This window comes from Chanodichthys erythropterus, chromosome 16 (genome assembly GCF_024489055.1).
Source record: "Chanodichthys erythropterus isolate Z2021 chromosome 16, ASM2448905v1, whole genome shotgun sequence".
Taxonomy (NCBI): domain Eukaryota; kingdom Metazoa; phylum Chordata; class Actinopteri; order Cypriniformes; family Xenocyprididae; genus Chanodichthys; species Chanodichthys erythropterus.
The window spans coordinates 38779951-38801087 of NC_090236.1; the positions used below are offsets into that span (position 1 = coordinate 38779951).

The following is a 21137-nucleotide window of genomic DNA, read 5'->3' on the forward strand; positions in this document are numbered from 1 at the left end:
TCAGTTCAGACATTTTACACACGTTGCTCATATCTCATTTGTTCATTCATTAACAAGTCAGATAATCTCTGGATCAATTGATTCATATTCATAACAATTCTGTCACAAAGGTATAATTTGCTCTGTAGATTAGCCTTTCAGACACTCTTCTCAGATCCACGGATGCTCACTGCACCCTGATGTTCAAATATTCAATTATAGTTTCCAATTTATTTTTTTACTATTTAGCACTTTTTTGAAAGATATCTTCCTTTGAACTGTAACAGCGTAGATTGAGAGTGGAGATCTATATATTGAGGTCATGCCTTTTTGCTTCCCATGTTTATATTTGATGAAGTCCCAAGAGCCACTTCTGTAGTTAATAAAAATTCATCCTTGCAAAATAAATGCAGCCACGATGGCTGGGTTTGGCCATCACCCCTCATGCTAAATGTTAACAGCTGGCAAATCTCTTGTTCTATCAGCCCCGGATTGCTCTCCTCTAATGCATGCCACTGATCCAGCTATAGCTCAGTTAGTGCGGTCGCGATGTGAAGTCACTCGGCTGACTGCAGCCTGAAGTAATCTGAGTTGAAAGTGTGGCCGCTGACTGCTTAGCTTTTGTCAGGCCTCTGAACTTCAAGACAAACTGTTTTCACATGAGGCAGTGAGCAGACACCTTAGTCACAGGGTGTCAGCTTGCTCCTCAAATAAACATTTGTGTTTTTGATGGAAAAACTGCCAAAGTTGGTAATTCCTTTACCAGCTCTGCTTTGGTTTACACACCAAAAGATGCAACTGCTTGAGCTTTGAGTTTAAGCCCAAACAGAAATCAGACGCTGCTGACGTGAGTTTCATGTGATGTAAATAGTAGTAAACATAAAGAAACTGTGGGATTGTTTCAGCCAAGGTCAAAGTGGAAGAACAAATTAAATGGTTCCAGATTAGACTAGTCCAAGGAAAAGTCCTTGTAAATTAACAAGACGTTACATCAAAGGCTGCAGCGCTGAGAGCAGCTCATTACAGCCATGTCTGTTGAGCACAAATGCAATAATCTCACCATCACAACTCAGTTTCTCCACTCTCATGAACGCTTTCATCGTAACACAGTGCAAACAGTGAAAACAAGAGATTCATTATGCAGCGCAGACAACATTGTTGATCAGAACAGGTTTTGGTGCAGAACTCAAGTGAGCTGAAGTGATTGACTGCTTGCTTTCTGTAAAACATTTCATCACAATAAGGTGGACGACGTTCAAAATGTACTTGTTCTGTTACTGGTGCTGTTATTGTTCTCACTCTCTTATTGTCCTCTTCATTCTCAGGAGGTTTTTCACAGACTTTACCTGATCTACACAGTGGGCTACTCCATCTCTCTGGGATCACTTATGGTGGCCACAGTCATCCTCGGATACTTTCGGTGAGAAAACCCATCCTTGTTTTCACAGAAAGGATTCATGAATCCCTTCACAAATGAGAAATCTTCAAAAGCAATTTTAAGGGCCTTTTCCTACTTCTGGGGATTGTGCAGAAAACAAGTTTGTGTGATTCTCCTATGATATCGTCTTGATATTTTACTCTTTTTTCTTTTCTTTTTTACTTTTCTCTTTGATCCATACAGTTTTTGCATAGATCTTGCTTACAACATGCAGCATATCTGCAAGCTTTAACAATGTCAGCGTAACACAGCTATAATCTTTACAGAAAATTAAGTGATAAATTATGCCATAAATTATGCATTTTTCAAACAAAGGCTGAGTAATCATTTTGTGTTGATTTATAAAACAATTAGGTGATCTACAGTAAACTCACTGCAGCTGCTCTTAGGCTACAATCTAATATAATGCACCATTTTTATATCACTTGATGCTAGTTTTATGGTATCCACATTTAGACATTGAGTTTTCTCCGGGAATCAATATTCCTCATTTAAATAATTCCCACCCAAGGCAAACACAAAATAAAGGGGCGGGGCCTGGTTGAGTTAGTAGTGTGTTGAAACTGGCGTTTATGGTAAGAGGCGGGACATTTCGCAAACATGCAAAGTGCTTGATCAATCACAACATACTGGTCCAATCCGACCAATCAGAGCACATTGTGCTTTTCAGAAGGAGGGGCTTCATAGAGACAGTAACAGAGCGTTACTGACAGACTGGGAAGAGAGGAGCTGAACAATGGAGAATATGAGGAAAATAATGTGATTTTTGAACATTCATGCATTAAAACCTATTCTAGTAGAGCCAAAAATTCAATACCAAGTAATCAAGACTTTGCACAGGGGCATAATTGGGCCTCTTTGAATGACTTTGAATGTTTTTTTTAGCAGTTAATTGGAGTTGGTATGTGCTTTTTTCTCTTCAGGCATGAGCAGAGAACATTTTTGTCTAAATTATTAATTACTGAAATTGTCACTTGTCATTTGTGTATGAATGGCTTTACAAATGATTTAGACAGATATATGTGGCACAATGGCTTTGAAGGGTTAATGTTTTTGAATTTGTGGAGAAACTATTAAAACTAAAGTAAAACTTTGTGTTCTGACTTGACTAAAGCGATCAGTTTTCCAAATGAACTGCATCAAATGAATGTTTTTCTAATAGTTCACCCAGTGTGTGTGCTGGCCCCTTTTCAATATTAAGACATATGAGTGCATTTATTACTTTTGCGTTCAATCGTTCCATTTTCATTACTAATTAATGCAAAGAGGTTCCCTTCGTTATTTATCCAGTGGGCTTATTCAAATAAAGGGTCGGGTCGTGTGCAGAATGAGCCGCTGACAGGCACCAGATTAGCTTGACTCGGCTCCAGTGCTCCATGTTTTTAAGAGGCCTAGGCACCCGGAAATGCAGGTCAGGAAAATGACTTTAATAAGGGCTCGTTTGGGCTGCTGCTGAACCGCGGCCAGCCTTTCCATGCTCTGCACTCACAGTGTCAGCAGTATGGTCTCAGGTGCATGAGCTTCAGGACATCAGCCATTCAGTGCGGTGACTCTCAGACATTACCTCCAGTGTCTGAGGCATGCTCCGAGAAGCCAGATCTGCTCTCCGGAACCTCCCGATCAATCGTTCCCAGTGGGATGGTGGTTAAACAGCAGTTAGTCTAATGATGAGGAGGGAACCGATTCCACGCAGTCACCATAAACCTCTCCAGGAGGCAGAGGGATAACACAAATAAACCCAAAAGGCTTCACATTTCAGTGTCTTTCTGAAGAAGGGACTGAATTGAACATTTGAACTGTTTGTTTTAGTAAGAAATTACACTCCGATTGGAATGGATACTGATCGTTCAAGAAAATTACAATTATCAATTATATGGCTTTTGCAATAGAATTATCACCACATACGGTTTTATGATAACAATCTTAAAGGTGCCCTTGAATGAAAAATTGTATTTATCTTGGCATAGTTGAATAACAAGAGTTCAGTACATGGAAATGACATACAGTGAGTCTCAAACTCCATTGTTTCCTCCTTCTTATATAAATCTCATTTGTTTAAAACACCTCAGAAGAACAGGCGAATCTCAACATAACACCGACTGTTACGTTACAGTCGGGATCATTAATATGTACGCCCCCAATATTTGCATATGCCAGCCCATGCTCCCAACATTATGAAAGGCATTAGACAAGGGCAGCCAGTATTAACGTCTGGATCTGTGCACAGCTGAATCATCAGACTAGGTAAGCAAGCAAGAACAACAGCGAAAAATGGCAGATGGAGCAATAATAACTGACATGATTCATGATAACATGATATTTTTAGTGATATTTGTAAACTGTCTTGCTAAATGTTTCGTTAGCATGTGGCTAATGTACTGTTAAATGTGGTTAAAGTTACCATCGTTTCTTACTGTATTCACGGAGACAAGAGCCGTCATTATTTTCATTTTTAAACACTTGCAGTCTGTATAATTCATAAACACAACTTAATTCTGTATAAATCTCTCCAACAGTGTGTAATGTTAGCTTTAGCCACGGAGCACTATCAAACTCATTCAGAATCAAATGTAAACAATATAACAGTATACAATACTCACATAATCCGACGCATACATGCCGCATGCATGACGAACACTTTGTAAAGATCCATTTGAGGGTTATATTAGCTGTGTAAACTTTGTTTAGGCACTGTTTAAGGCAAGCGCAAGCTCCGTGGGCGGAGAGCACGAGATTTTAAGGGGCAGCAGCACAAATCAGCTCATATTTAATTATGCCCCAAAATAGGCAGTTAAAAAAAAATAATTAAAAACAATCTATGAGGTATTTTGAGCTGAAACTTTACAGACACATTCAGGGGACACCTTAGACTTATATTACATCTTGTGAAAAAATGTTCGATGGCACCTTTAAATCTTAAACAATCTTGGGCCAGTAAAGATATACATATCATTCAAATAAATGTTTATTTTTCCAAACAAAAATATAGTTTGTAACAATCAGCTCCGTTTTCTGTAATATTTTTATTATTATTATTATTATTATTATTATTATTATTATTATTATTATTGTTGTTGTTGTTACATTTTGGATGTAGCTTTTTATGACCATTTTAGTGACTAATTTTTGCCTCTGCATTTTTTTTAAATCCCTATTTTGAGACCACAATTTCTAAATGTAATTTGTCCTAGAACTTTAAAACAATCAACAAATACAACAATCAGGTCTGTTTAGCCCCCCTAGCAATGTCCTAGCAACCACTCAAACAGTTAATTGAGATCACATATAAAAGCCCAACATCGTTAGAGAGCCTCAGTAAATCTCAGAACACTCAGTAAATCATACCAACAATCATAATCTTAGCTTTAAAAAATAACTGAACTTTGTGCACAATTTGTGGTGAATGTCTGGTGTTGGACGAAAGCAACACCCGCAATCATTACTGACCGGTGGAGGTTCTGAAACAATTTTTGAAATTGTGCTCTTGTAGTACAAAATTGATCAGCCATTCTCATGAGTTGCTCTTGTTTGCTATTGATTGCTGTCTGTGTTGAACGAAGGGACATTATAGTGCAGACATTCCCGTGCTCTTTTAGTGGACGTCAATACAGGATCTGTTTCTGACAAAAGTGGCCTATGATGTCAGACATCCATTGTGATTTCATGAATAAACATGCATGTTTGGTTCAAGCACATGTATGTTTTGCACATTTGCATACACAATAGTACATGTTGGTAACAACAAACATTTTATGCATGAACCACTTTATTTATTCAGCATTTTAGGTTATTGAATACTGAATTCTTGAAACAAATGATAAGATTTTAAGGTCACATTTATCATTAAATTAATTTTGTTATGTGTGATTTCTGGTGCTATATATCACAAAAGATATCCCATTATTTTAAGCAAGCCTGAATATTTATGTTAATTTTAACACTCTATCATTATTTAATAATTACTTCATTCTTTTTTTAATTATGACTTTGTTTGCTGTGGGACAGCTATTAACCATAAAATTAAAATGCACCATGAATGGATTTTTGCTTTATTCCAAGACTTTTGAAGCTGTAAAATCATTATGCATAGATATGTGTTCTCATTCGTAGTCCAATTCAAACATTGCATTCATGTAACTATTCCAACTATTCCTATTGTCGGCTCAAGCAATTTATGACACAGTTGTTTTCAGCAGTAATGTCCAATCTCACTGGGTGAATTTCAGTGGGAAGTTAGCATCCCCTAAGCATCCACTCCAAAGGGCAGAGTCTTTGAAGTAGGAGCAGGGCAGTTGTCTCAATTTGGAAATCTGGAACACACTTGGCAATGGGAGCAATAAAATGAAACTCTGAATGTGACCACAACAAAGCGTAGTGGCCTCCATTATCCCGTTAGCTTACCTTATTTACTTCGATAGACCCTGCAGGTAGTCATATTTAGCAAACAAATTGCCTTATTTATTACCTACAAAACTTATTTTAACTACAACATGTAGCCTTCACTGTTGGCCTTGATGATTTGATTTGCTCACTTTCATTCAGATTGAGCCCACCCATTAAAATGCTTGTTAGCACCACTACATTGAGCTCAAATCCTCATGTTTCCATTAAATCTGATGGCTCCTGGTTGTTTTGTTTTGTTATATTATACTCACTTTTAGTAATAATCAAACCACTATTCAAGCATGTATTGAATCTGGGGCTGCTGGTCATTTTATCAATGCTGCCATTATCCACAAATTAGCCACTGGTTCTGTGCCATGTGTTCCTCCTTTGTCTGTCACAGCATTTATGGGTGAGCAGGCTCTGACTCATAAGTAACCCAGCCAGTTAATTTGTCGGACCTTTACATAACAAAAAGATTCAGCTATTCAGCATGTCATCTCCTGGAGGTTGGGAGAGATCCTGAAGTGGAGTGCAACCTCCATGCCATGCCTCTTACCAGCCAAATATCTTATGGTGTTTAACATGCCAAGGCCACTTAACTTTTTCCTCAACATCCCCACAACAGTGCCATTGATCAGTTGACTGGTGCTCAATCTCCTAAGATTAAAGGCTACCCCCTGTTGTTGCCCGAGACCAAGGCGATGGAAAATCATTGCATTGCATTTGGGCTTCCTCCATCCATCTACTACCTCACCTGCTGCAGTTGTTTTCTTTGTGGAGAGAAAGGATAGTAATCTCTGGCCATGTATAGACTACAGAGTACTCAATGTAATAAGTTCCCATGCCCCCTGCCTCTGGTAATAGCATCAACAGAACGGATAAGTGAGGTCACATTTTCTCCAAGCTCAATCACCGCCTTGTCGATAACCTTATCCGTATCCACGGAGAGGAAGAATGAAAGACTGCCTTTATCAGCTTGGGAAATTCTGAATACAAGGTGATGCCTTTTAGTTTGTCCAACACTGCATCAGTTTTCCAATCTTTCATAAAATAAATCTTTAAGGACGTGATAAATAAATCATTGTAAACAATTGTTTAAAAAGATGGCATTTTGATCCATTCCACCTCGTTGGAGCACCTGACGAAGGGCTACAAAGGCTAAGCAATCATCTGTTTGTGAAAGCTGAGAAATGCCTAAATGTACCAACCATCTCTTTCCTAGGCTACTTGTCAAGTGCTGGAGGTGCTTGCATGGATGTGGCCAAAATCAAAGCAATCATATACTGGCCTGCTCCTTAGGCTGTCAAAGAATAGCAGAGATTCACCAATTTCTATAGATGTTTAATCAGGGACTTCAGCAGTGTAGCAGCACCCATCAACATTACTTTAGTCAGGACCACTTAAGTAAAAAATTACAAGAGACAAAATTTAGTAAATTTTTTATTGGCATATTTTGCTAAAGTTACAATTTGGTGGTATGGCTCTATTCTAAATTTCCCGTCCTTTTCATGAGCTCCATGAAAGCCAAGACCGGGAACAGCAGCAGCTTCTGGGGACAACCTCCCATTTAGAGCAGCAGAAAATCCCCCTATTGAGAACAGAGCATGCATCAATGACAACAGAATGACACTGGTTAATGAATCTGATTAATGAATGACCAAAGCTGTGTTTAAGTAATGCGCCTTATTTTAGAGTTCCCAATGGAGTCCATAGAAATCAGATCAGCTGATATGGGTGCTTGACTACAAGGCCTGAACTGATGCAGAATGCTTGATTTCTGTGTTTCACCCCCAAAACACTGTCATCGAATGTCATCGTGTTTTTTTGTTTGTTTGTTTTTTCTACTAAACATCAATGTAAATAATACATCCGGGTACCATCCCCATTCCAGTGGGCAGATTGAGAGGCTTAATCAGGAGGTGGGTCAGTTCCTCCGTTCTTAATGCAACTGCAACCAACAGGACTGGTGTTGGTTTCTCCCCAGTATGCCCAGAACTATCTCTGCAAGCCCTCCACTGGGTTGACAGCTTTCCTGTTCATCTTGGGGTTTCAGCTCCTCTCTGCAACTGGTCTGGTGAGCCTTTGAAACTTCCAGCGATAGATTGTTGGATGCGGTGCATCAGATATGTTTGGGAATAGCTCAAATTCATCTACAGAGAGCTATCCATCACCATAAAATAAAGGCAGACTATTGGCAACCATAATGATAGGTGGTGTCTGTATTGGCAAGAAATCGTTATTTTTATTGGAACGGGGTAGAGTTGGAAGCTTGAAAATATCCATACAACAGTATATTGTATTTACAATATTTGTTGCTGTGCAAATACGCCGATCAGGCATAACATTATGAGCACTGACAGGTGAAGTGAATAACACTGATTATTTCTTCATCACGGCACCTGTTAGTGGGTGGATATATTAGGCAGCGAGTGACGACTGGATCAGAGCATCTCCAAAACTGCAGCTCTTGAGGGGTGTTCCCGGTCTGCAGTGGTCAGTGTCTATAAACAGTTCTCCAAGGAAGGAACAGTAGTAAACCGGCGACAGGGTCATGAGCAGCCGAGGCTCAATGATGCATGTGGGGAGCGAAGGCTGGCCCGTGTGGTTCGATCCAACAGACGAGCTTCTGTAGCTCAAATTGCTCAAAAAGTTAGTGCTGGTTCTGATAGAAAGGTGTCAGAATACACAGTGCATCAGTTTGTTGCGTACGGAGCTGCATAGCTGCAGATAAGTCAGGGTGCCCATGCTGACCCCTGTGTATCTGCCTATTACTTTTTATATTCTTGGTAAGTAGTTTGAGGTGGGCTCAAACATATCTATATAGTAGTAAAATATAAGTACACAAATATATATATATAAAGATTTGTATATATATATATATTTTTTACATATCGACAGCTGTATTGTAAACACTATGAGATGAGATGAGGGCTGCAATTTTTTATTTTTTTTCACAAGACTGCAACAAATCTGGAGCAGCTATACCTTAATAGACTTGCTCTGGTCAAACTAGTTTGAGAAAGTGTAGACAAACTGAAGGGAATCTGAGTAACACATGCTTGCAATTTTGTTTTTATAGCTTACTTTTTGAGCCCTGGATTTTCAACATTTGTGCTTTCTGAACCCTTTAAATCCAAAGAATGTGTTACAGTCAGCGGCAGACTCATCTGGCCCTAATTAAGATGAGTATTGTTCTTCTAGCCTCTGTGAAAGGGCATTGGAGAGCAACCAAACACAGACATACACAGCTCAAAGTATCTGCTATTGCATAGTACTGAGTTCTGTGATTTTATGTACCTTGATTCCTCACACTGTTTACACCTAATTACAAAATAACATCTGTTTGACCTCATTTCTCTCTTTTTTTTTTCTGTTTTACTCTTTTAGGCGGCTACACTGCACCAGAAACTACATCCACATGCACCTGTTTGTATCGTTCATGTTGAGGGCCATTAGTATATTTGTGAAAGATGTGGTGTTGTACTCTGGTGCTGCATTACAGGAAATGGAACGCATCACTGTGGAGGATCTCAAATCCATCACAGAAGCCCCTCCTGCCAACAAAACCCAGTTTGTAAGTTCAGCACACATACAGTCATATCTCACAGTAAAGTTCATAGCAGAGTCATATTGTGTTGGTGGGAGCACTGTTATCATCTGAAAGCATTTGTCACTAAGACCCTGTAGCAATTTCCACATACACATACAGGATTTTATGCATAAACAAGGTTTTCAATTAAGCTTTATAGGAATTAAATTATGTAATACATTTCATTTTTAATTAAATATTATAATTAAGACTATTATAGTAGTTACTCAAACCCAGTATCAGGAAGGATTATGGATATTCTCTTTTGGCATGAATATGGGTCCCAAGCCATATCTAGAGACCAGGATATAATAGTGAGTTGAGGGTGGCTTCTTTTGTCTTGGATCAGTAAGCAGTCACCCAGCAAACATCGGTTCCCTTTCAATTTCCCTGAGGATTTGCCGATTGATGCCGCTTTATATAGGTTGCGAGCTGCTTCCATTTGGCGCACTTAAACAGCATTGGCCAGTTTGAGACACTGGCATGGTTCAATAAGGCTTCAGTATTTTCATAGACGGTCAAAGGTGTTTCCACATAATATCAGCTTCTGACAGAATGTCTTTCAAAACTTGCTTTAAATTGTCCTTCTATGTAAAGAATGATTTTTGTGGGTTGGTCAAGTTACATGTAGTCTATATCTCAAGAGCAAATGAACACTTCTTCTAATCAATATGTGCTGAATCGACTTTTCTTTACCCTTCAAGATTGGCTGTAAGGTGGCCGTGACTCTCTTCTTGTACTTCTTGGCGACTAATTATTACTGGATTCTGGTGGAAGGCTTGTACCTGCACAGCCTTATCTTCATGACCTTCTTCTCAGACAGGAAGTACCTTTGGGGCTTTACTCTGATTGGATGGGGTGAGTAAACTTGTTCACGTACACTTTATCTCCAGTACACAACAATAGGACATAATTATTCAGCTTCTGGCTACAGACACCAAATCATGTCCAATAATTACTGCTTTCTTCAGACTTTTTATTTGGAATAAATAACTAAGTGGGCTATCAATTAGTAAATCAAACAAAGTTTTGATTTTACTCTCGTATAATGGCGGCAGTTAGTTTGAGGTGTTGCTAATTGTTTCCAGTGCTGTATCTTTTGGAGACACATTTGTGGATGTACTTTAGACTCCACGGCTCCTGCATTGTACACACTGTGCGGAAAAGTTGGACATGCACAGCGCATACAATGTGGATGCTGTGGCGTTAAGCCACTTCTCTGTTGCAGAGGGTTGCAGAGCCATGGCTCAACAATAGGATTTTTCTTCTGCTGCACCAGTACTTTAGCTTTACACTATGATATATAAAAAAAAATTAAATAATGCTGTATAAATGCATAAAAAAATCATGGCATACAGTATTTTTTATTTTTATTTAAATAAATGTTATCAAAGACTATCAAAATTCAAGGTCAATCTTATTAGCCTTGAGCGCTGTGTAAAAATAAATTCATATGTCCTTCTGTATGTTGAACTACACAGGAGTTCCTGCGATGTTTGTCACCATCTGGGCCAGCGTGAGAGCCACTCTTGCTGACACAGAGTAAGTGTTTGTGCTTGAAACAGTTAATTCAGCTTGTCAAACAAATAAAAATATTCTCTGCATGGTAAATAGTGTATGCACATGAAGGATGTTTTGCAAAAAAACATGATATCTATGTATAGTAGGCTAATATTAAATAATATTAATAAGATGTCTGGATTGATATGATCTGGTTTATAATCAACAGGTGCTGGGATTTAAGTGCAGGAAACCTGAAATGGATTGTGCAGATCCCTATTCTCACAGCAATTGTTGTACGTTTCCATAAGTAAAAAGAAATGCATTTTAAAGAGTTTTTTTGCACAAGTTTTATATTTTTAAACTCATGAGAAGTATAAATTTAGTCAAGTGTTTACACATTTTTGACTAGTAGTTTAAGTTCTGTAGACCTTTGCATGATGCATGCATGTGTCTCAAGTAAATTTCAAATATGCTGTTTATTTATCTGCCATTTTCTTTAATGTGAATACAGTGTAAGAATCTTCAGGAGTTATTTCATGTGTCACTAAGTCTCAGCTATGATCCATTAAATATGTACTTTTTCCCCAAAGGTAAATTTTTTGTTGTTCCTGAATATAATCAGAGTCTTGGCAACAAAACTTAGAGAAACAAATGCAGGGAGATGTGACACCAGACAACAGTACAGGTAAGATTCTCTGAAGAATGGCCTTTACTTAAAATCTTTTAGAAATCTTTTGTAACATTATAATTGTCTTTACTGTTATTTTTTATCAATTTAATGAATCCTTGCTCAATAAAAGTTACTTTCAGCGAAAAGAAAAAAGAACACACTGACTGTTTATTTAAATGCCGTTTGGTTCTTTATCTTGTTTGTGTCCCACAGAAAGCTGTTAAAGTCGACTCTGGTCCTCATGCCGTTGTTTGGCGTTCACTACATTGTGTTCATGGCAATGCCCTATACAGAAGTGTCTGGGGTCCCGTGGCAAATCCAGATGCATTATGAAATGCTCTTTAACTCATTCCAGGTACAACTTCAAACTTCTTAAGATGTAGACAATTATGATTGGACATAGACACCAAAATATTTTTCAATAACTTGTATATTTATATTTAAATCCATGCTATGTTTTCCAGGGATTCTTTGTTGCAATTATATATTGCTTCTGCAATGGAGAGGTAAGAATGAATTTCTGTAGCTTCTGTATCTCAAAACTTTGTCGGGTAATTGTTAATGGCCACATACACAGAAGTTACACAGGCTGCCAGGTGTCTGTGTTTTAGTGGTGGGGATTTTTTAAATAGCAGATCCTGACAGTTTTAGGACCCTAATTTATTTATTTTTTGTACTAGCACTTTATACTATTTTATTTACTATTCAATTCTGAATTTAAATGATTTGTTTTCAGTTTGAATTATTTCAGTTTAACTGATGTATTCTCCTAACTGTTGGTGACGCTCTTGAATTGTTTAACCTAATTTGTTTAATTTTATGAGCCCCTGTATTCTGGCTTTAAAGTCATATTTATTGGAAAGAAAGACCTTGTTTTCTAATACTGAAGGGAGATATTTTTTGTGTATCTGCAAGAGCGTTTCATTAGCTACTATAGCTAAATAACTAGAAGAATAACAGTGCAGTAGCCACTTTTTCCAAAAGACATGCACATCAGCTCGGAGAGGTGTTTTATTTTTTAAATAAAAATGAAGAAAGTATTTGAAAAGTTGAAATAAAGTGCCTAATGGGTAGGGTTATGTGGGGACAAGTAATGTCCCAATAAAGCAGCATCCATTTATACTGCTGTGTAAATAGCATTTAACACATTTCTTTATTATTACTAGCAGTTATTTATAGTAGAAGTTGAAACAATTTGTTTTATTCTCATTCTGATCACTCTGTAGGTCCAAGCAGAAATCAAGAAGTCATGGAGTAGGAGGACACTTGCTCTGGACTTCAAGAGAAAAGCCCGGAGCGGCAGCAACACGTACAGCTATGGACCCATGGTGTCTCACACCAGCGTCACAAATGTGACGGCACGGGGCCCTCTGGCCCTGCACCTCACTACCCGCCTGGGGCCCGTCACCATCAACGGCCACCGGAACCTTCCGGGATACGTCAAAAATGGCTCCGTCTCAGAGAACTCCATCCCATCCTCGGGTCAGGAGCTCCACATACAAGAGGAGGAACCTTCAAAGAACTTCCAGGTGGAAAAAACCATCCCAGTGGTGGAGGAGGAAAGAGAAACCGTCATGTGACTTAAGAAAGATGACAAATGATGTACAAAAAAACATCGAAGGATTAGCAAGTCCTTTGTTTCTCAGGATTTCCTCACAATTTGGCTTGTGGGACCATCTCAGATGTGTTGGAGACACAATGACTAACCTCATGGACCAGATATGATCAGTATCTTTTAAATGAGCCACAATGTTCTTGCGAGACTGGAATCTTCTACAGGCACCGGCCTCTTCACCAGCAGTGTTTGCAGGACGAGAACAGATTTTGGTTATGGTGAGCACCATAATATATTACACGTGTGTTTCTGCGCTGTAAACACACAACGCCGGCGCTTTCAGGTTGTCGTATCTCCTCCAGATGAAGAATGGTGATTCTGCTTCATAAACAAGTCATATGAAATATATGGCACGGTGGACCATGAATTGTAAATAAGACATCCATGATATTTTAAATAAGCCTACATAAAAATGTTTTTGATCAGCACTAATGTAATTTTATTTACACTAGTTCAGAATGATGCAACTGTCAGCAGGGGTGATGTATGTATTATAATAGCAGGATTTTGTTAGTAGAATGTGATATTTATATGTCTCTAAGCCTTGAGAGTTTATCAGTACACTGACAAAAATGATTTTCTTCCTTAGTATTTTTGTCTTGTTTTCCAGTGCAAATGTCTCAACATTCTTAAATCAACGTACATTTACTGGAGAAGAAAAATTACTCAAGACTTCATATTTAAAGGGGACCTATTATGCCCCTTTTTACAAGATGTAAAATAAGTGTGGATGTGAAGTTTTAACTCAAAATATAATTTTTTATAGCATGTTAAAATTTCCACTTTTGGGGCTTGATCAAAAACGTGCCGTTTTTGTGTCCCTTTACATGCAAATGAGCTGCTTCTTCCAGCCCCCTTTCCAAAAAATGCTTGGGCAACAACAAAACAGGACAATCTCACGCACTGAAAATGTCAGAAACTTTCATTAGCTGTGTCCAGCCTTTTATGTTTCAGAATCAACCTTTGTGAAAATCCAGCCTTGAACAGAACCTCATTTGTGAAGTAGTCCGCCGTAAAATGATTGGCACAAACATGTAAGATTTACCTACTTTCTTCGGGATATTTCCTTTAAAAATAAAATTTAACCACAATGTCCTCAGTGACTCAGATGGCGGAAGTCTATGAAGACTCTTATGTGCATTGGTACAACTTTCCAGAAAAGGGTGAGACTTCAAGAGCTCATGTTCCGGCATACCTGCAACAACAAAACAGGACAATCTCACGCACTGAAAATGTCAGAAACTGTCAGTAGCAGTGTTCAGCCTTATTTGTTTCAGAATCAATCTTTGTGAAAATCCAGCATTGAACAGAACCTTGTTTGTGAAGCAGTCCGGCGTAAAATGATTGGCACAAACGTATAAGACCTTACCTACTTTCTTCGGGACATTTCCTTTTAAATTAAACCTCAATGTCCTCAGTGACTCAGATGGCAGGAGTCTATGGAGACTCATATGTGCATTGGTACATCCCGAAACATCTCAAATGAGCTGCTGCTTCCAGACCCCTTTCCAGAAAAGGGCGGAGCTTCAAGAGCTCATGCTCCGGCATACCAGCAACAACAAAACAGGACAATCTCATGCACTGAAAAAGTCAGAAAATGTCAGTAGTGGTGTTCAGCGCCTTATATGTTCGAACCAGAGGCGTTGAAAAGACCCTCTTCCTGAAGCAGTCTGGCGTAAAAAGATTGGTACAAACATATAAGAATTTACCTACTTTCTTCAGGACATTTCCTTTAAAAATTCAACTTAACCACAACGTCCTCAGATGGCGGGAGTCTACGGAGACTCTTATGTTCATTGGTACATCCCAAAACACAACACTTCTAAAGCCTCTTTGGTGCAGATATTGTACAACTCCAGCTGCTACAGTGAGGATACAGAAATGGTGGACTCTATGCTTCTCACTCAGCGCTGTGTCTATGCTAATAGGGCAGATCGTCACTGGCTGTGGGCGGGGCTTCTCTATGACATCTTCGTAGGGGGGAATCTGAATCAGCTCGTTTGAAGAGACTACTTTTGATTTATGGGAATAATAAAAAAAAAAAAAAAGAGTGAGTGGATTTTTACCATTATAGGCTGGTTGTTCTCATACACTGCAGACACACATCAGTGTTCAAACACATTATAAAAGTGAATCATGCATTATAGGTCCCCTTTAAGTCATTTTGCTTCTCAAGTAAATATATCTTGATTTAAAAATGTTTAGATATTTGTACTGGAAAACAAGACAAAAATACTGAGGAAAAACATCCGTTTTTTGCAGTGTAGATTTGCCAAACGGTCTTTTTTCTCTTCGTGAGTCTGACAGTGAAAACAAAAGGTAATTCCCTCTGAATCTGTGTAGATTCATATAGTATATTATTGCCCGTCATGATAAAGCAATTATTGCATTTGTAAAATATCAAAGCATTTTGAAAGACACATAGCATGAAAGAGAAATCCTATATCTGTATGTTCCATGTTCAGGGTCATTTTTGGCTGCCTTAACCTTTGCATCTATTATAGCAGATTTATCATAATACCGTCTATAATAATATTTATAAAAACTGGATTTGCTCAAACCCAAATGTTGTTAGTGGATGTCAGAATGGTTGCTAAGTTGTTCTGAGTGGTTGCTAAGGTGTTGCTAGGGTGTTTGATAGGGTTTACTGGTCCGATACAAAATCTCTATAATCCGAACCTTTGTTATTTAGTCAGATCACGTATAAAACGCTCTTATTAACAAGCCAAATGATATGAGGTGTTCACGTCAAAAGAGGACGAGTTATTAACAGGCATTTAATATTAAAAGGTAAAGTGTGCGTCCACATCTCCAACCCCATGTATGAACAATAATTATATAACATTATATAACAGACCCTTACCATTTGCATTCAACAGAAATTAAAATTTAAATATAATTAAATGCGGAGCAAATATTGATTTGTTGAGCATTTTATCATGACATATTAATGAACGTTATTATAATGCCTTGCAATATATCCTTTGTCAGCACCCAGAATACCTTTCATTTTGTGTTTGTTATTTTGTGTCCTGTTTAGACTATATTTCGAGTGTCAGGCCATAAACAAATATATATAATAAACACACATTCTTGGAAATGAGTAAATCGATTCGCAGCATCATGATCTGCACTCTAAGAGTTTTCTAGGAATTATTGCTCAGCGTTAAAAGCATCATTAGAGCTGTTTACAGAAAAACACCCGAACTTCACTTTCATCATTATCGTATAATGAATGAGTCGTATGTGTCGCATATAGATTTCATCCTGAAAAGTCTCTATTATACGTACGCTTCACTCCACTGCCTCAGTCAATCACTTCATAATGTTTGTCATATATTACTGTATACGGGAAGATGAAAATCATCAGATGCCAAATTACTATCATTTCATTTTTTTTTTTTTTTTTTTACAGCCATAAGGAAGAACAAACAGGGTTTGTTATGTGTGTATGGGGATTGTTCATGAAGCCATCATCTGTTGGTCAGTATTACAGTTTTTGAGGCTCATGGTCTGTTATGTGTAATCTAATGCTGCTTTTTGTTACTCCATATATAAACATTCATATTGTGTTTACATAATAATGAACAGGTCCATCCAGTTATGAGCTCAATGTGTTCCTCTGCATATATTCTGGAATGTAATATGACTATGAAAGGGCAGTAATTCATATGCTGGCAGATCAATAAACAGCAGTACATATGCTGAAATTCAAAAAAGTTTAAATTCAAATTTCCAAACAAAAAATTATAATGCATATATATGATCTCATGAATAATTGTAACCTATTGTGTAATTGTAATGCTTTATAATACACCTTTAGAAAGTGTAATGCATTAAAACACGACAAATAACCAATTTCAGATGTAACAAGGGATCTGTGAATATGCATTTTAACTTTGGTTACACTTATTTATGAAAAGATATAATGCATTATAATGTACATTATGATTACTTTTATAATGCATTATACATAAAAGCTTTAAGTAAAGTGTTACCGGATGATTTTGCTTGTCGATACATTCAGACCTTTACTGTATTTATAAATAAATATACTTATGCATTCTGCTTTTCTCTATATAACATGTTTGAACTTGAATTTGAGGAAGAAAATGTCTTTTTTTACCATTAAATTCAGTCTTATTTATAAAATGCCATCTATGTTTGCACTTGTTATGTGTCCTGGTCCTCAACAGCAGCTCAGGCTGTTTGTTTTAGATGAACAGCGATTGATTGGGAATGGTGGGTGTAGCTCAGATCTTCAGGATTGAGGTGTCTTGTACAGAGAACAGATCGATCAATGAAGAAAATGATCTTATTTTTACTGCTTTGAATGACTGTCCATCTCTGCTTTACTCCTGTACATTTTATTACCCATCATTCTTCATGTCATCATTAGAAAAGTGTATCTGACACATTGCAACAAGGAATATTTTTGTTTTTTTTTTGTCTTTTGTCTACCGTTTCTTCAATGTCGAGCTCCAAACAAGCACCATAGAAGCACATTTGAATTTTTCGGAGAAAATACTCCTTTAAAGAATGAAAATTTGACATTGTTGTTGTTGTTGTTGTTGTTTATATGTTACATAAATGCAAAATAACTTTTCTAAGTACACCAGTGTTGTATTATTTAGTGCTGATCGTGTGTATCATGTGAATAAGAAATAAATGAAAAATGTATAATTAACAGAGAAACATTTATTGTCCATATTTACAATTTACAATGAAATAAACAAACTGTAAATGTACATTTACAAATCTTCTTAGAAAAATCAATTATAAAATGGCTAATGGAAGTTTAGCACACACCATTAAGGTGACTAGATGTTCATTTCTTTGCAGGCTTCTTGGCTTCACTGCCTTTGGCTCCACCTCCTTTCCCTCCTTTTTCTTCTCCACCTCCCTTTTTACCTTTCCCTCCATCTGACGTCTCTTTCTTTGATGCTCCTTTCTCTCCCTTTTCCCCCTTCTTCTTCGTGGCTTCCTCCTTCTCCTCTCCCTTCCCTTCTTTGCCCTCTTTCGCACCCTTGCCTTCCTTTTTGCCGTCTTTATCCTTCTTCTTTGTTCCTTTTTCTGCGTCAACCTTTCCCGCGACGGTTGGCACCTCCTCCTTCTCCGTAGGCTTCGCCGCTAAACCAAAGAGAAAGATCAGGATTAGGTCAACAGTTATTTGATGTCATATTTCACCAGTGTTTTACACTGAAAAAAAAAAAATGCTGTAGGAATTCACAATCAGAAATTTCACAAATAATTACAAAGGAATGGACTGAATTAAACGTGACATTTTGAAGCAGAAATAATTCAACAGTATTTTCTTGTAAAGCTATTGTCAAGTCAAGTCAAGTCAAGTCAAATTTATTTATATAGCGCTTTTACAATTGGTAATTGTTTCAAAGCAGCTTTACATATTAGAAGCACAGAAAAAAGGGAAGTGGTTAAAAATAAGCTGTACAAACAAGCGTGGTAATATGTAACATATACAAGATGGTGCTACATTAAGCCAATGTCGGCTGACTCCCAGGGGTGGAAAAAACCCCCTAGGAGAAAAACCCAGCGTGCTAGCACTGGGAAAAAAGTCCTAGGAGGGAAAAAACCCCTTGGAAGATATATATAATATATCTATAATCTATTGCAATAATCACTCTTTTATTTACAGCTATGAAAAATCTTTTTTTGCATTGTAGTCTCCACTAAATGATAGTAAAAATCGGTTACACTTTATTTCAAGGTGTATTACAGTGTAATTACACAAATAAGTACTGATTAATGTTAATAAACTAAATGTACTTACTATAGGGTTAGGGCTTGGTTTAGGGTTAGTTGCATGTAAATATGGATAATTTACTGTTGTTATTACTACATGTAACAAGGACCCTGTTAAATAAAGTGTTACCAATATTACATTATTTTTATACTTAAGCTTCTTGTCAAAGTGACACCAAACCACAACTTTACACTCATGGATGCCAGTCACAGTCTGTTTTGTGCTACACATCATGGGTTATAAGTCAGATCAAATAAAAATGATTTTAAATTTCATGTAAACATAGATCATGTGGGAGCAGTTTTGATTTGAATATGTAGGCTGTTCCAGAGTCTCGGAGCAGCTACAGCAAATGCCCGATCGCCCCTAGACTTTAGTCTGGTTTTAGGGAACACTACACTCTAAAAAATGCTGGGTTAAAAACAACCCAAGTTGGGTTGAAAATGGACAAACCCAGCGGTTGGGTTAAATGTTTGCCCAACCTGCTGGGTAGTTTTATTTAAACCAACTATATGACTAGCTTAAAATGAACCCAAAATAGTTGGGAAATTAAAAACCAGATGCAATTAGAGGCAACAATAATAGACAAAAGGTGAATGTTTATTAATAAGCTTTAATAGTTTATTAATATAAATTTATGAATAAGCAATTTAATAAATGTTTATTGTTTATTAATTATTCATTGAACATTAATAAATGTTCATTTCCAACATGCTTTGGGTTCATTTTAATTAAGCAATACAGTAATTTTTAAACAATAGTTGAGTTAAATACAACTACCCAGCAGGTTGGCAAACATTTAACCCAACCGCTGGGTTTGTCATTTTCAACCCAACTTGGGTTGTTTTTAACCCAGCATTTTTCAGAGTGTAAGATCCTCTGATTGGCAGATCTAGAGCTCTCAGTGATTGGTGGTGTATCAACAGGTCAGAGAGGTCTTGGGGTGCTAAACCATTTAAAGTTTAAAAACCAATAAAAGCACTTTAAAATCAATTCTGTGGCACACAGGTAACCAGCGCAGTGACCATAGACAGGGGTGATACGCTCACGCTTTTGAGCTCATGTTAAAACTGTAGCAGCTGCATTTTGAACCATCTGAAGTCGATTTAAAGAAGATTGACTAATCCCCAGATAGAGAGAGAGAGTTGCAATAGTCAAGCCTAGTGGTGATAAAAGCATGGATAACTCTTTCAAAATGATTAAAAGAGGGAAAGGACTTCATTTTTACCAGGACTCATATTTGGCAGAAACTTGATTTTATCACCTGATTAACCTGTCTATCCAGCTTTAATGTGCTGTCCATTAGATTGTTCACATAAGGCCTAACATGAGATGCTAAAACACAAAGATTTAAGTTCAGTATGCTCTGGGCATCAGAAGGGGTAAAAACCACAATCTGTGTTTTACTCTCATTCAGACTTTAGAAATGTAAGAACATCCATGCTTTAATATCAGAGGCAAGGACCACAGGGTCTAAACCATTTGTATGTTTCAAAGGAAGATATATTTGTGTGTCGTCTGTGTAACAATTGTAACTTATACCAGATAGACAGAACCAAGTGGAAGCATTCAGAGAGAGAATAATATGGGACCAAGAGTAGGACCTTGGGGGACACAACAGGTCAGAGGGACAGAGCCAGAGAGAAATCGCCCAATATTGACTGAAAAACTCCTGTTTGTAAGATATGATTGAAACCAGCTGAGGGCAGAACCACTCATGCCCACTGCCTGTGCCAAGAGGGACAAACAGGTTTACAGTATCAAAGGTGGCGCTTGAGTCTAAAACTACCAGTGCTACACAATACCCAGAGTCGGTGTGTAAGAGAACATTTAACACTTTTAAAAAAGCCGTCTCAGTGGAATGAATTTTCCTAAAATCCAATTGAAACGTAAACTGTGCATCTGAATCAGCTAAAAAATGTACAACTACATTGTCAGCATTTAGTCTGTTTTGGTTTCGTTTTTACTGTGTTTCGTTCCTGTTTTACCTGCCTGAGTTTCTAGTTAGTTTCCCTTGTTGTCAGTCAGTTCCCACACCTGTTGATAACTTTCTCCATGTATTTGAGCCCTGTGTTTTCTCAGTTCATCGTCCGGTATCATCAATGATTTATGTGGTGATGCTATTCAGTCTTATTAGTTATCTCCAGCATGTTTCCTTTTAAAGACTCTTTTGTTCATCTTTTTCATTAAAGC

At 37.5% G+C, this 21137-nt stretch overlaps 2 protein-coding genes across 2 annotated transcripts in view; one reads left to right on the top strand and one right to left on the bottom strand.

Annotated features, from left to right (window-relative positions):
- The window catches only part of pth1r (parathyroid hormone 1 receptor), a 96033-nt gene extending 82654 nt beyond the window's left edge, over window positions 1-13379 (top strand). Inside the window, exons 5-13 of the mRNA XM_067362301.1 lie at window positions 1305-1399; window positions 9191-9377; window positions 10097-10250; window positions 10874-10934; window positions 11122-11188; window positions 11486-11580; window positions 11779-11920; window positions 12030-12071; window positions 12792-13379. Of these exons, the coding sequence (XP_067218402.1) occupies window positions 1305-1399; window positions 9191-9377; window positions 10097-10250; window positions 10874-10934; window positions 11122-11188; window positions 11486-11580; window positions 11779-11920; window positions 12030-12071; window positions 12792-13145 (1197 nt within the window). The 3' untranslated portion in view covers window positions 13146-13379. The remainder of the gene's footprint in view (window positions 1-1304; window positions 1400-9190; window positions 9378-10096; window positions 10251-10873; window positions 10935-11121; window positions 11189-11485; window positions 11581-11778; window positions 11921-12029; window positions 12072-12791) is intronic.
- A 4629-nt stretch (window positions 13380-18008) lies between these two features.
- Window positions 18009-21137, bottom strand: part of tmie (transmembrane inner ear) — a 49875-nt gene continuing 46746 nt past the window's right edge. Inside the window, exon 4 of the mRNA XM_067364092.1 lies at window positions 18009-18310. Within this exon, the coding sequence (XP_067220193.1) occupies window positions 18009-18310 (302 nt within the window). The remainder of the gene's footprint in view (window positions 18311-21137) is intronic.